The sequence below is a fragment of the Bradysia coprophila genome, unplaced genomic scaffold (assembly GCF_014529535.1).
Source record: "Bradysia coprophila strain Holo2 unplaced genomic scaffold, BU_Bcop_v1 contig_476, whole genome shotgun sequence".
Lineage (NCBI taxonomy): Eukaryota > Metazoa > Arthropoda > Insecta > Diptera > Sciaridae > Bradysia > Bradysia coprophila.
In genome coordinates this window covers 460,722-475,505 of record NW_023503727.1, presented here as the reverse complement: position 1 = coordinate 475,505, position 14,784 = coordinate 460,722, and the positions used below count along the sequence as shown (strand labels likewise).

General features: G+C 38.3%; 2 protein-coding genes across 10 annotated transcripts in view; both read right to left on the bottom strand.

Annotated features, from left to right (window-relative positions):
- Positions 1-982, bottom strand: part of LOC119082593 (piezo-type mechanosensitive ion channel component) — a 75,953-nt gene extending 74,971 nt beyond the window's left edge. For 5 of the 9 annotated variants that reach the window (XM_037192135.1, XM_037192143.1, XM_037192144.1 and 2 more), the window contains exons 1-2: positions 845-982; positions 507-697 (exon numbers count right to left, since the gene is read on the bottom strand). The gene's annotated coding sequence lies outside the window, so the exon portion shown is untranslated. Of the gene's footprint in view, positions 1-506; positions 716-757; positions 776-833 lie in introns of those variants that run through there. The other 4 variants (XM_037192139.1, XM_037192136.1, XM_037192140.1 and 1 more) reach the window with 4 other exon arrangements.
- Positions 983-5,493: 4,511 nt separating this feature from the next.
- Positions 5,494-11,601, bottom strand: LOC119082592 (WD repeat-containing protein 19). Its single transcript, XM_037192134.1, has 16 exons — positions 11,466-11,601; positions 11,241-11,398; positions 11,114-11,183; positions 10,884-11,038; positions 10,619-10,829; positions 10,275-10,561; positions 9,736-10,216; positions 8,810-9,676; positions 8,629-8,750; positions 8,419-8,569; positions 7,625-8,251; positions 7,348-7,500; positions 7,140-7,280; positions 6,919-7,081; positions 6,485-6,854; positions 5,494-6,421 (listed from the first exon to the last, which is right to left on the bottom strand). The coding sequence occupies exons 1-16, from the start codon at positions 11,478-11,480 to the stop codon at positions 6,316-6,318; spliced, it is 4,077 nt and encodes a 1,358-aa protein (XP_037048029.1). The 5' UTR covers positions 11,481-11,601; the 3' UTR covers positions 5,494-6,315.
- Between the last annotated feature and the right edge of the window lie 3,183 nt (positions 11,602-14,784).

The window sequence follows — 14,784 nt, the reverse complement described above, 5'->3', positions numbered from 1 at the left end:
AATTTTTTTATTCATTCAATGACCACACAATCCCATATGCAAAATGTTCTACAAAATGTTAAAAGAGAGGACGTACACATGGATATCATAAGTTTATCGACAGCTCAACGTAAACGAATCCACTTCGGATTACGTATCAGGGTACTGACAGTCTGTAAGATTGTCTGGTACTAGTCTTAATCGAAACGTAAACACTAAATTCCGTCCTCAAAATGTTTACTATTAATTGGCGAGTCGAACCTGTTAATTGAAACTTATATTGATTTCCATCTGAGAACATAAACACACACACCCGATTATATCAACATTCAACATCAATTAAAGTGGAACCCGGGTGGAACCTCTGTACGGATAATAAATGCTTTTCGCACCATATTTAGCACCCACCATTCGCATGCAACAATATTGGTCGCGGCACCACACTAAAGTGTATTTCTTCTCTTCTCTTTTTCGTCAATGAAATCATCGATTGTCGTGACACATTAACCAAAATATCAATAACTTACCCGAAATTCCATTCACTGATATCCGAATAAACAAATTATTTTCATTCTCTTCGTCGCATCACATAATTAGACATCATCATCATTTCATTTTCACCAAGGTATCACATTATTCTGTATTAGCATTGTATAGTTGCACGTTCTAGGATCGAGATGTGTATAATAGAATCAGCATATAACCATACGCAACAAAACTATAAAAAAAGAACGAACTTAGCGAACAAAAACACAGAAAAAATAGATATTTCTATCACATTAATAGAACACCATAGACCGACCGACCCGTGCAAAACGACTGATGTCGGCTTTAAGATTAAAAAAAATATTTACATGCAACACACCTTTCAATCGTTATCATCAAATCGAGAACAAAAAAAAAATAGTAAACTAACAAGTCGTTATCAAATCAGCGTTTTATTACTATTATTAGAAAAACTTTGCCGGACAGCCGATGCGCACGGAATTTAGAAGCAGACTGAAATGTTTTGCGATTTTATTTTTGTTTTTGACATTCCTCTTTTGGAATCTTCATTCAGAAAATGTGTGTGCGCCGATGTTTCGTACCAAATTTTGTCCCAGCCAGTTTTAATGATTGAAATTGAAATTTATGCGATCAGCGTAATTTTTCCAGATTTCTGGCAAGGTATAACTATAACTGTACAACTAAGGTGGGCCAAAACAAAATTTCTCGCTTCTTATAAAATGTAATCCCAACAAAAATCTCTTCGAGAAAAGTGTGACGCAGTCTTTGAAGTACAATTTCTAAAATGAATGATATCGCTAGAGTTGATGCTTTCAGCTTCGTTACGCAAAAATTAAATTTTACACCCAATTTTAGTTCAAACAAGCTGGCTTAGTTTTTCTCATCATCTGCCAAATAATTTTTACCAAAAAAAATTTGACTGGAAACAACCAAAATTTTACCAAAAAAATCTGCGTAACTATTACCACATTCGTAACATTCCTCTATTATTGTGGGATCGTGACCTTTCTGTTTTTTTTTTGTTAATATTTCTTCTTGGCTGTAAGAGCCGTAAGAGTATATTATTGTCTGGCTCAAATATTTTTTATTGAGATGGTTTTATTTCGAGCCGAACATTTCGAGGAATATTTCCCATAAACAAAAAAAAAATCCCGGCGAGACAGAACGGTATTTGGTCATTAAGAATAATAAACTACCGGTAGAAAAAACGGAAGTACCGATAAAAAATAATAAATTACCGATGGAATATAATAGACTACCGATAACAAATAATAAATTACCGATAGAATATATTGAACTACCGATAGAATATAATGAATGATCGATAAAAAATAATAGATTACCGATAAAAAGTGATTAACGATCGATAAAGTTCCCAACTTATCGGTATTTTAGTACTTTTTATCGGTAAAAAATTATCGGTAGTTTTGAATATTTTTATCGGTACTTGTGGATTTCCTATCGATCATTTATTATTTTCTATCGGTACCATATTTATCGGTCATTTATTACTTTTTATTGGTAGTTTTGAATTAATTTATCGGTCGTTTATTATCATTTTATTATCCCATTTTTATTTTGTACAATTGAAGAAAAACCTTATTTTTGTTATTCTTTCATCTTATTTCTGTTAAATAATAAAAAAAAACCAAAGAAAAACTAAAAAAATAATTTTGCTCCAAAAATCACTCATTTTTTATACCACATAGTAGGGACAGTAGCTGCTAAACTTTCCAAACTTATATGGCAAGTATGGTATCAATCGAAAGCTGAGAGCACTGGCTATACTTACGTTAGCTAAGCATATCAAAAAAACGTTCTACATATGCATGAGACAGTCTACAAACAGTTGAAAAGTACTTTCTGAAAAACGGCTCGGTGAAATTTTTTTTTTATTTTTTGTGTATATTATCTACACTTAACCCATGCTAACATTTCATGAAAAAAAGTTGAGGTTATCCGACCTTTTTATTTAAATTTGGTTCAGCCCCACCGTGCAGGGCCGTAGCTACTAATGGGCTTAGGCGGGCTGAGCCCGCCCTGAAATCTTGCGAGCCCACCCTGGAACTTCTAGAGTTCATCTGGAAATTCTGTTAACTTAAAGACGTATCGATTGAAGTTGATGTCTCTCATATGCCTTATGTATTTATCAACTTAATTCTGTTTGTTCATTTGCTGTGTATATCTTCTAAGTTCATAAAAAAAGTCTCGCTGCGCGGCTATTTACATAGTAGAGACTTAAAATAATTTTGAGTTTTAATGCAGGACGCTGTATGAAAAACATTCAAGATGCTCAAAGCGTTTTTTCCTTCAACCTTTGGCTATCCTTATCCCGAATTACCCGAATCCCGAATTACCGTTGATGGACGTGTTGAGACAAAAACTTGTTTAGTTGTTTTAACACGAAATTTTTTAAATTTTTCATTTTTGAGTCATCAAGTACTTTTGTTCATCTAAATCCTGATCAAGGTTTGAGGGCTCGGAATCGGGTAAATTCAGGTCAAAAATGAATGATTCAGGTCTGATATACGCTGAAAGCTGAAGGTCATAAAAGATGTTCAGCGTTCACTTGGCTCAGTAGCTACCTTTTTCGCATTTTTAGACCCGTACGAAGTACTGGTTAGACCCGTACGAAGTACTGGGGTCTTATGGGTTTACGCATACGTTTGTAACACGTCGAATTGGACTCCCTGAGTAAGGGGAAACCTATTGTGGTTGTCTAGAGATGCCAAATCCGCGAAAAAAAAATGTCCGTCTGTCCGTCTGTCCGTCTGTCTGCACGATAACTTGAGTAAAACGCATCCGATTTTGAAAATTCTTTTTTTTCCCGTTTGGTAATGTCAAAAGACAGGCTAAGATGAGTGATTTTGGATCGACCCCTCCCGAGCTGTGGCCCAATAAGTGCTTTACGGTTTTTCGAAGATATCTCCGGACATTTAAACGTTAAACTTGTAAGTGATACGTCAAATAAAAGGTATTGACAATACCGATCGACAAAAAAAAAGTTTATGGAAATCGGATGACCGACTCGTGAGTTAGACCCCTTGGTGTGGAACAGGCACAGGGCGGCAAGCAGTTTTTGCTTGTAGGTCGGCCACATTTGAACATATTTCGTCTGTTTTAGCTTTATTAGATAGGTATTGACCGTACCAATCAGGGAAAAAAAAGTTTATGAAATTATGTTCTCCGGAGCGTGAGCTAGGTCTCTTGGAGTGAGCTCTTATCTGGCTACTCGGAAGTACAGTGAACGTGGTGTATTTTGACAATATCTCGAGTAAATTTTGACCGAATTTCATGAATTTTTTTTTGTTTGAAAGGTATTAACGAATGTAAAGCGTCGGTACTATTTCCGGTCTCCTAACAAAATGGCTGCCGGCGGCCATATTGGATTTTATTAAAAGTGATATAAAGTGGGAAAAATGATGCTTAGAGAGTTTCTGTTAACATGGAAATAATTTGTTATGTGTGTGAGGTTTCAGGGATTCCATATACGGACATCTATATATACCTATATACAGCTATATTGAGCCATATACAGGCATATAGAGCTATATAATAGCATATATTTATCTGTGAAATGTTTATTTATAGTGAAATATAGTTAAATATAGCGGTATATAGCTGTTTAAATAGGAATTTATGAAATTTGTCTTCGTACGGGGCTGTCTATATTGCCTCCGGCAATTTAGTTGTATATGATAACAAGGCAAAGAGTGGATAATGTAAGTGATTTTAAAGGGAGAATAGTTTTTCAGCAGAGAAGAAAATGAAGTAAGAGAAATGAAGAGTTTCACATTAAAGGCTTTTGATACGAATAGGTGTTTCGTACGGGTCGGCGTTAGCTATGTTTAATTTTAAATGGTCGTCAACAAGTAACTTCCAGTGTAGCTACATGACTTTGTTAATGACATTGAACAGCTTTTCTGTACGATTTGCTTTCTCATAAAAAAAGCATTCGTTCTTGAACTACTAAAACCTGATAAGCTTCTAAAGATATCGGATCATGGCAGCGGTTTTCATAGACAAGTTGAGACGGCTGTTGCACCGCTAGAAGATTTTTGGAAATTTTTTCTCAAAAATTTCCTGTTCTTGATTTAAAATATTTCCTCAGCTTTCTGACTTCAAGATCACTGACAAAAAGTAAAAATTTTAGATCAGCCTGTAGTTTCTTGTTTGGAACAAATCGAAACTATTCAGAGAATTTTGTGTTTCCTTAGTTTCTTCAACCCTTAACAAAGTTCAAAGAAGAGTCGAGAAGAGTACAACTTTTGGCTGGAAGTAAATTTTTTTTATAAAGAAGTAACTTCAAAAGTTATACTAAAAGACATCACACTTCTTATTTATAATTTTGAACTACATTTAACATACAAGCATGGATTTTAAAAAGGCAGTACGTTTTCGAAATCTGATTTTTTTGTAGTCAATTATTTGAGTCTTTCTTGAGGGGATGGCCATTTCTTAAATTTTTAAAAAATTAAAGGGCGTTGTTGCAATAGCGAAGTCGGCATCAAATGGTCATCCTGACTACCGATGTTATGTTCAAAAGAAATCAAATAAAAATTGAAATTGTCTCTATCATTATTACTGAAAAAAATTCGCTCGCTCCGCTCGCGTTGTCACAACTAACTAATACTTTACACAATCTAGTTTTAGTAAACACAAACAAAAATAGTATAATAAATTACGACAATCGTTTTAACATCTACTCCTGCACAATAAACGTAAAGCTATTTATAAAGTTTCAATCTAAGGGCTTGAGCCCGCCCTGAAAATCTTGTCTAGCTACGGCCCTGCCACCGTGTGCCACTAGGTAAGTGTTAAATGTGAAAACACATAAAGAACTTGCCGCTAAATCAGTGTATACTTCAATTAACTGTAAGTCTTTAAAATTATTTCCGAGTGACATTCACCATTTTTTACTACTTTTACCAATTGTTAATGTCTGGTTAGGTCTCCTATTGTTGTGGATGACTTCTCTGAAGCTAAGAAAAACCCAAATTATACTTCTCCGACATAAACAAAATTTATTTCTTTTCCTCTTTTCTTTTCTTGGCAAGTAACACAATAATTTTCAAATGGACGGAACATATTATTAACAATCCTACCGACAACACTCTAAACAGGCTTAAATCTATCTAACAAAGACTTATTCAAATTCAGTAGTCATGGACGTTTTTGTACTAATAATTATAAAATAAGGAGTTGCCAGTGGAGGTCATTCATAAATTACGTAGCTCAATTTCAGTGTTGTCATCAAAATGAAATCTTTAATGACTCGCTTAATACGCTATCTGTGAAGCAAAAACTAACGTAATTTGTGAATGATTATGTAGCCAGCATTTTTTTTAAAACTTCGGTTTGAACATCATGCTCAGCAAAAGAACCATCTGTAAAGAACGAGCAAACACCAAGTGTAGCATGTTATGTTGTAGATATACTGAAAAAGTCCGGACATGAGAGGAAAGGATACCAAAAAAAAAAAAATTCCGAGAATCGTGTGAGTGGCGTCTTCTATGAAATACCCAAACAATGAAAGTTGACCGCTTGAAGCGGTTTAAATTTGTGACAGGGACAGAGGGATTTCAAGAATTTTGAAAATCAAGCGGACGTCCTTTATCGACGATCCCCAACGATAAAATTTGAAATTTATTTAATCAAACCATTCAGCCGCGCGCATACTATTTTAGATGGTACGAAAAATGCATGATCGAGTCTGTTTCTTCTGACGACACCGACGACACATATAGGTGTATTTAACATAATATTTGCCTCGTTACTTACTTACGCTCCGATTTGTTGTCATCGCTGATGCGACACATTTTCTGTACCCTATGAGAGTCCAGATAAGTATGACGCCACATTCTCGACATCGTTCAAGCGATTGGAGTCGACAATTTCGGCACACATAGGACATTGATTGGTAGAATCCAAAATTCTATAAAAAAAACACGAAGTGAATGAGTTGGTCATTCAAAAGACTTTGCAGTAGTCTTCCTACTTCGACATCTCGTTTTTGAAGCATGGAAAATCACATTCCGGACATGCGGCCAGATTCTCCTTGGAAATGTGTTGACCGGTCGCTATGCAAATTGGTAGATCGGTTTTGCACTGGTAACACGCCACATCCATTGTAGGCAAACTAGCATCGCATACCGGACAGGGCGTGGATTCTTGTTGAAAATCATCTTCCACATCCTTGATGCCGCGCGGAGCCTTCCGGACGATTGCTTCGATTTTTTTGATGTACTTTGAATCGATCTGACTGCGATGTTCCGGTCGCATTAACATGGCTGCATAGGTAAAGGCCGACTTTTGCAGACCAGCTCGATGGCATTCGATTACTGTCGAAGTGAGGATTGGAACAATATCTGAAAATCGATAAAAGGTTGCGAATCAATGCCAGCTGTCGTTGGAGAAACATTGCACACTCACGGGTAGGAAACTGTGAAATGTGAGCTGCCACTTGAACCAGAAGTTTTGCTGCCAGCAAGTGGTTACCAATTTTCACATGTACTCGAACCAACGTGTAACGATGCAGGAGAGCCAAATTGTTTTTCAGATCAGACGCAACACTCAGATTATTCCGTCGCAACTCCTTCGGAAGAAAACGGTAGTTTGAAGACGGAATTGATCAGTGGGAATTCTCTGCTTACCTGGTACATAGAAAACAGCAAGTCATGGGCACTTCTATAATTGCCGGATATTTGTTCCTGACTTCCGATGATAACAGCAGACTTGGCTGCATCTTTAAAATATTTCCGCGCCATATACAACCGGAACACATACTTTGGATCCTTTTAGTTCAAATATTGCAACAGTTGGTTGAACAAGCTCGACCAAAATTTATTTCTAAAAATTTACCTTTGGCGAGCCATCAGTCTCCCCCAACAGAAACTCTATGAGTTGGTTCGCTAAACGATCGTCGTTGGATGTTGCAACACAATCAATGGCAAGTGAGAGAGCACTGTTTTCATCATTACTAAAACTTGACGCCTTTAGCAGGAATTTTAACGACTGTAAAACGGATTACAAAAAATTACCACCTGTTGAACATCGGGAATCAATAGGCCATGGAAGGAAAGGTGGCCTTGTCCCACTACACTACAGTTACAGTTACACTCAACCAATCTCCATTTACCTTCTGATATTCCTTTGCTAGAAAATAATATTTCCCTGCCAGCAGAGTGTACTTCTCCTGTTCAAAATACTGTGCCACGGCCAAATAATCCGATGGCTGAGCGTTGTCCGATGTGTCCAACAACTCACCGTATCTTCTCAGCTTATTGTGACGCTGAGCCAACGCGAAGGCGTCCGATATACAGCCACACAATATCAAAAACTGCAGCGCCTGATCATAATCGCCAATGTGTTGGTAGAATTTCGCCAACATTTTCGAACTCTCCATCGACCGAGACTCCAGCACAATTTCCGATGCACTGTGCGGATCCGATAGATGGTCCAAGTACACACGCACAACACTGTCCAAATCGCCGGCCTGAGTGTAGCTTCTGATGGCCTCATTGAAATTGCCTTCCTTCTCTTTCGCTTGTGCATAGGCTGCATGCAATTTGATGCTCGTCACGTAGGGAAGAATACTTTGGACCTTCGGCCACGATTTCAGTTGAACATACAAACTGCACGCCTTGTCCCAATTTTCAGCTTTTTCCATCAAATTGGCTGCTTCTTGTAAATGACCGATCGTGGTCAGCGCTTCGCCACAATCGTTCAGCAGTTCCTTGTCGTTTATTTGCAGAGCAATTTGGACCTGGTGGGATACAAATCGGATCATTGGCAAGTGAATGGTTGTGTGCTGCGCGATGCGATCTTTCACCATCAAGAAGTGAACGGGTTACCCAATAACACAACAAGCTCGTTCACCTCTAATACCGAATACCAACAACAAGACGCGGAAAATATTCAGAAAAGACTCACCCCTTTCCTGTGGTCACCATGTTTAATACTGGATCTGGCTATACCTGACAGACAAAGCTTCACATGTTCCTGTTGCTCTACGGTTAAACTGTCGGAGTTTTGATAGTTGATTCCCTTTTCATAGTGCAGCAGAGCTTCAGAGTAGTTTCCACTGTAACATTCAAGAAAATGGTGAACTGTGAGGACGATGACAATTTGTCAATTCCGTACGTAAACTCCAATTGCTGTGCATATTCTCTGGCAATGACCGGTATCTGCTCTGGTGCTAGTGTTTCCGCAAGCGACATGGCCTGTTCCCATTGCAGCAGATCTCGACATAGTTCAAGGGCTTCCTGTGCGAACATCAGTATCATCAGCTTTAGTAACCTGACCGGTTGACATTCAACATTACCTGCGGATGGACACTCTTGGCAAAGTAAGTTTTCGCTCTGTCAACTCGATCCAATAATATGGCACAGTAACCAGCTACGTAGTTGATGTCTTCGATGTGCAGAATTTCTTCCAGCGAAAAGACCATCGCCGCATTGCCAATGCGACGATAAACTTTAATTGCAAATGGAACGTCGAGGTCCGCTATGGCAGCCGATGCCAATTTCATCCACATCTCTTTGTCGTCGATCATTTTACACAATTCCCATGCATCGGCGAACTTCCGCAGTCGGATCAAATTGTCAACTTGAATTTTAGGTTCGACGATTCCGGAATACAGATGCGTTGACAGTGTTATCGAAGACAATTTACCCGAGCTTGAGCTCAGCGATAGGTCACCGTCGAATAGCATTAACGGATGCTGATCGATGACCAACAGAGTTTCGCCAATTTTTTCCACCAATTTGCCATCGACGGAATGCTTGACGAACACATACGTAATGCAGACCTTATCATCGTGGGCAATAAATGTGGACGGCTTAGCGTAGTCCCACAATACACCGAGAATTGTTTTCGGAAATTGTGGAATCAGAACCACGTCTTCATTAGCTGGCGTATAAACGTATCCCTGATTGTGGTCATCGATGAAGACCAGCTTTGTCCCTTCGCAATCGGCAAATAGTTGCTTAATGCCCATAGTATGTCGGTACTTGATGACGGGTGTCCAATTCTCCAGCGAAAAGTAAACCAAATTGCCGAGGTCACTGGCAAAGATCAGAAAATCCGAAGTCATAGCGAGGCAACTGATTACGGACTCTTGCATCCCGTGAATACTGTTCGGAAATAATTGGGGTTGCTGGTCCTTTGTAGCTGGATTTTGTGACTCGATCTGAAACGAATCGAAAAGTCATCAACGAAATCGAACAGAGGCATTCATAAAGCACTCACCGGATGCAACATTATCTGTCCTCCACACAGCACAGCGCAATGCAACGAATTAACGCGAACTTCTCTGATCTCTGCCATATATTCTCTGTCGCCTAAAAGCATTGGTGAATCCGTCGACGACCGGCCCAAATCGTAGAACCAAATGTGATTGTTCATTCCGCAGGCCAGATGATAAGATCCAACGGCTAGGAATGTTGGTTCAATTTCCAGTTGCACGATGATTGGGGATGGCCGCACCTTGTCCGGAGAATATTGATACAGTGATACCTCAGCCAAGCTACTCAAAAGTGCTATTCGTGGAGGTGATATTGCCGACAGTAAAGGCAATTTTGTGACAAAAACAGTCAGAGTTCCATTAGATGTAGATACACCCAACAGTTGACCGTCATTACTCCAGCTGATGCTACGAACACCTGACTGGTCAGTCAGATTTAATAGGTTCACCGTTTCCTGAAGATTGGCGGTCGAGTGTACTTTGATGCTGTAATCGGTCGAATGTCGATAAAATCTCTTCGAATCAAAACATCAAAATGACAAACTTGTTATCTCCACAAGAGGCGACCACAGACAGAGCATCACACACAGCTATGGCCGTTAAATTGTCGCGATGATTCTTTATCTGCCACAATTCCTGGCCAACTTCCTTCGGATGAGTTGAGATCGCTATGCAATAGCCATTCGAAAATCCCAGAAGAATGTAGCCATCGCCAAACCACTTGTGCTGCAACAATGACCCATATTTCGGTTGAAAGCCTAGCTCTGATGGAGACTCTGGTTCGGGTAGATGATACAGGTACAGCGTTTTCTTCCCGATGATCATGCTTACCTAACAACGGCAGTATTGTTGGTCAGCAGCGAATTGCAATGGAATCGTTTGACTTACAGTGTTTTCACCGGGTATTCGTTCGTCAGTTTTCATTTCGGCAAATTGCATATCGCTAGGCACGTCTCGCAGGACGACGGTTCGTAACAGGTCTCCGTCTTCCGTACTGATGGACAAATTTTTGTCTTCACTGCCGAGTGCTAAAATATTTTCGGTCGACCATGCACCGCACACGATTCGCTTGGTGTGCTTACCCAAAATGGGAATCCGTCTGAAATATTCAAATTTTCGCGGTCTTTTTTTTCGCTTCTATGGTTCGACTAACTTGGATGTCTGATGATTATAGATGGCCAAATTTCCTCTAGCTGTTCCAACAGCCATCAGTGCCGATGATTTCGCCCAAAGTATACAAGTCAACGGATCTCGCAGACCCGTATCGATAATGCTTTTCTGTCGTTCGTTTGAGTCCCATAGTGTTACCTTTAATTCCAAAGTTGGATGTCCATCAGTGATCGGTCAAGTCCTCTTCAAATCATTTGAACGAGATAATCTTACCTGCGACGAGTTCGATGTTATAATGCCCAAGTTGTCGCCCTCAAAATCCCAAGCAAATCCACAGCACAGTCTTCATGAACGCAAAGTTAATACAAAGAAACAACAACAACAATGACCAAAACTTTACCCATGCAAAACAATTCTTTCTTCTAAATGCCCTTGTCTGTTGAAAATTGCCACCGTTCCATCGCTTCCCGTGCTGGCGAGCAAATTGGCTGATCCTCCGTTTTGCCATACAAAGAATACATCGCCATTGCCATGTATATCTGAATGTTTGTAGAGAATCTGCAACAAGTTGAATGAACTAAATGAAATTCTTTCGCTTTCTTGTTTCGTTGGTCCATCCGAGTACCTTTTCACTGGTCATGGTTTGATGTTTTCACGGAATTGATTTCAGAAACACATCTTGTGTTACGAGTATTACGATGTCGATTGAAAACATTTGTTTGACATTGTGTTGTTATGGAAACAAACACGGGAAACCGGTATTATCTGACAGATAGGAACGAAATAAGTGTCTACTTATAGTTTTAAAAGACATTCGCTGCGCGGCAGAATTTTAATTGAATTATGTGAATTCTTGCTTAGTCGCTTTATTCACCAATCCATTAAAATTCCGTGTCTTGGAAATGAAAAATCGGAACAATTTCTCTGATTACTACTCCTCGAGAGTTTTGGATACTTCTCAGAGCTCTCTATAACACCAAAGGCTCCACACCTTCAATAAAACTTATCAAGATAAATACAATCCCAACAAAAATCTCTTCGAGAAAAGTGTGACGCAGTCTTTGAAATACAATTTCTAAAATGAATGATATCGCTAGAGTTGACGCTTTCAGCTTCGTTACGCAAAAATTAAATTTTACACCCAATTAGTTCAAACAAGCTGGCTTAGGTTTTCTCATCATCTGCCAAATAATTTTTACAAAAAATTTTTTTTACTGGAAACAACCAAAATTTTACCAAAAAAATCTGCGTCGCATGTGGCAGATAAATTTTCTTGCTGGTCTGTTCCTGAACATCTGCCACTTTGCGACGCAGATTTTTTGGTAAAATTTTGGTTGTTTCCAGTCAAAAATTTTTTTTGTAAAAATTATTTGGCAGATGATGAGAAAACCTAAACTCAAAGACTGCGTCACACTTTTCTCGAAGAGATTTTTGTTGGGATATCAGTCGTTTTAGAAGTGTAGTCAACACTGTTTTTTATAACAGTTTACAGTTTTAATTCAAAAATTTTACGAAAATCGAAAATTTGACGAAATTTAAAAATTTGACGAAATTGGAAAATTTGACGAAATTCGAAAATTTGACGAAATTTGAAAATTTGACGAAATTTGAAAATTTGACGAAATTCGAAAATTTGACGAAATTCAGAAAATTTGACGAAAATCGATAATTTGACGAAAGTAATTCTCTATCTGCCACCATTCAAGAAATATCTCCAAAACCCCAATTGACCCACCCATTTCCAACTTTCGACATTTTTCACATATGTCCCTCTGTTCTACTCGTAAAACTCTGAGACTTTGCCGAAGAAAGTAACTCTCTATCTGTCACCATTCAAGAAATACCTCTAAAAACATAATTGACCCACCCATTTCTAACTTTCGACATTTTTCACATATGTCCCTCTGTTCTACTCGTAAAACTCTGAGACTTTGCCGAAGAAAGTAATTCTCTATCTCTCATAATCGCAAAAATATTAGTCCTTTCATCCTACGCTCGAGTAGCTCAAAATTTGGTCACTCTAATCACTCTAGCTCAAACGAATCTGCCCCGATTTTTTAATTAATTAAATTAAATTAAATTAATTATTTTTTTGTTCGAGTTGTGTTACGAATACCTTTCATTTGATGGGTCGCACGCCTCTGTAGGTTTCAATACAGCTAAGCTACAGCCGAAAACGCGTTCCCGACCCTCGAAAACCACACTCAGAAACCACTTCGAGGCCAATAAAACAAAATTCTGGTTTTTCCTGGGGTAATGGCGTATCACAATTTCATTTTTATGCCCACCCTGAGGTTCCTGCAAAATTTCATTGAGATTGGCTGACTAGTTTCCGAGATCGACCGTCGATAGATAGACAGATAGATAGACAGATAGAAACATACAGAGTAAGTTGAAAGATTTTGATTGTTTGGAAAACGTTAATTTGGTGCATTTTCTATCAAAATGACCAACTTCAAAACGATGTATCTCCGGCAATTTTAAAGTTACATAGTCGAGTGATAGCTCGTTTTGCTCGTATTTGAAGCGCGAATAAGATAAAATAGGATTTGTGGTGATACATGCCAAATGAAAGAAACTTAAATTCTCGCCTATATATAGTTGCCGCGTCTCAAAAAAATTTCTTCGTTCTTTTTTTGGAAGTCAGACTGCGTCAAGTCCTCCGCTATCGCTCCGGACATGATAGATCATCTTCAAGTTGAAGACTTCAACGTCGTTTGAAATGAATGAATGAACGAAACATAACGAAACTTAAGTGACGTTACGTCTAAAAGTACCGTATCTTGAAGATGATCTATAGGGGCACTCTTCTCACAAGTGTTCAAGGAAGCCTCCAGCTAATGTCCAAGAAATGTAAATCATCTTCGATTGCTTCTAATTCATTGAGCAATCTGACACTCCTGGATTCAAACTTATCGAGTTGTTATAAGTTATATAGCTCGTGTCTCTATAAGTAAACTTTCAAAATTTAAAGTTTGTTAGGTTGGAAAACAAACAAAAATAGACCGGCTATAAGCCTAGTGAGATCTTTTTTCTTTCTCTCGATATCCAGCTGTTTAACAGTATAAATCTCCACCAACTTTCTATCAGTTTCATAGTCAACTATTAGTTTAGTATAGATTGAGGATTTGCGCACTATTTCACAGGACTCTCAATGATTGACGCTGTCGGCAAGTCGGTCACTTCTGTCACTTCACCAAACCATATTTTCATGGACAATGTGATCGAAAAATTAATTTCCTATCACTACACTGATTTTTGCGGTATTGACGATATTGTTATAACAATTTCCACAATCTATTCAACTACCAGTTTGGTAGTCAACTACCAGTTTGGTAGTCAACTACCAGTTTGTTAGTCAACTACCAGTTTGTTAGTCAACTACCAGTTTGTTAGTCAACTACCAGTTTGTTAGTCAACTACCAGTTTGGTAGTCAACTACCAAATTATTGAATTATAAATAGGCAAGCAGCCTAAATAATTTCATCAGTCAGTGTGCAACTCTCAAACAGTTAACATCTCTACCACCTCTTTATCACCATGGTAGTCAACTACTAGTTTGGTAAGCAACTACCAAAAATTTAAGCGTTAAATAGACAAGCAGACAGAATAATTACGTCGGTCGCAATCGGTGCGCAGTTCTCGAATAGTGAACATCTCTGCCGAAAATTACGTTTGATAGTCAATTATAATATTGGTAGTCAGCTACCAACTACAAAATTTTCGAATTGCAATGTCATCTGTGAGCTATCGGTTATCAGATAACAAATATTTATTATTCGTCTGGTTTTGATTTTGCTTTACTGTGGTTTTGCAATTTTCAATGTCAATGCTGTGCAACTACCAAAACTACAGACTACCAAATTTTCGATTTAAGCCCAATTCAGAGTCGTCCGTTTAGTTCATCCCTGTACTTGACAAATGTGTTCAAACAATGGAATCTA

What these genes read in the sequence shown, in the direction of transcription:
- LOC119082592 (XM_037192134.1), bottom strand. An exon ending in TATAATCATCAGACATCCAA is followed by an intron (nt 10,830 to 10,883) that starts GTTAGTCGAACC and finishes TGAATATTTCAG; the next exon opens with ACGGATTCCCATTTTGGGTA. An exon ending in GCCTCTTGTGGAGATAACAA is followed by an intron (nt 10,217 to 10,274) that starts GTTTGTCATTTT and finishes GACCGATTACAG; the next exon opens with CATCAAAGTACACTCGACCG.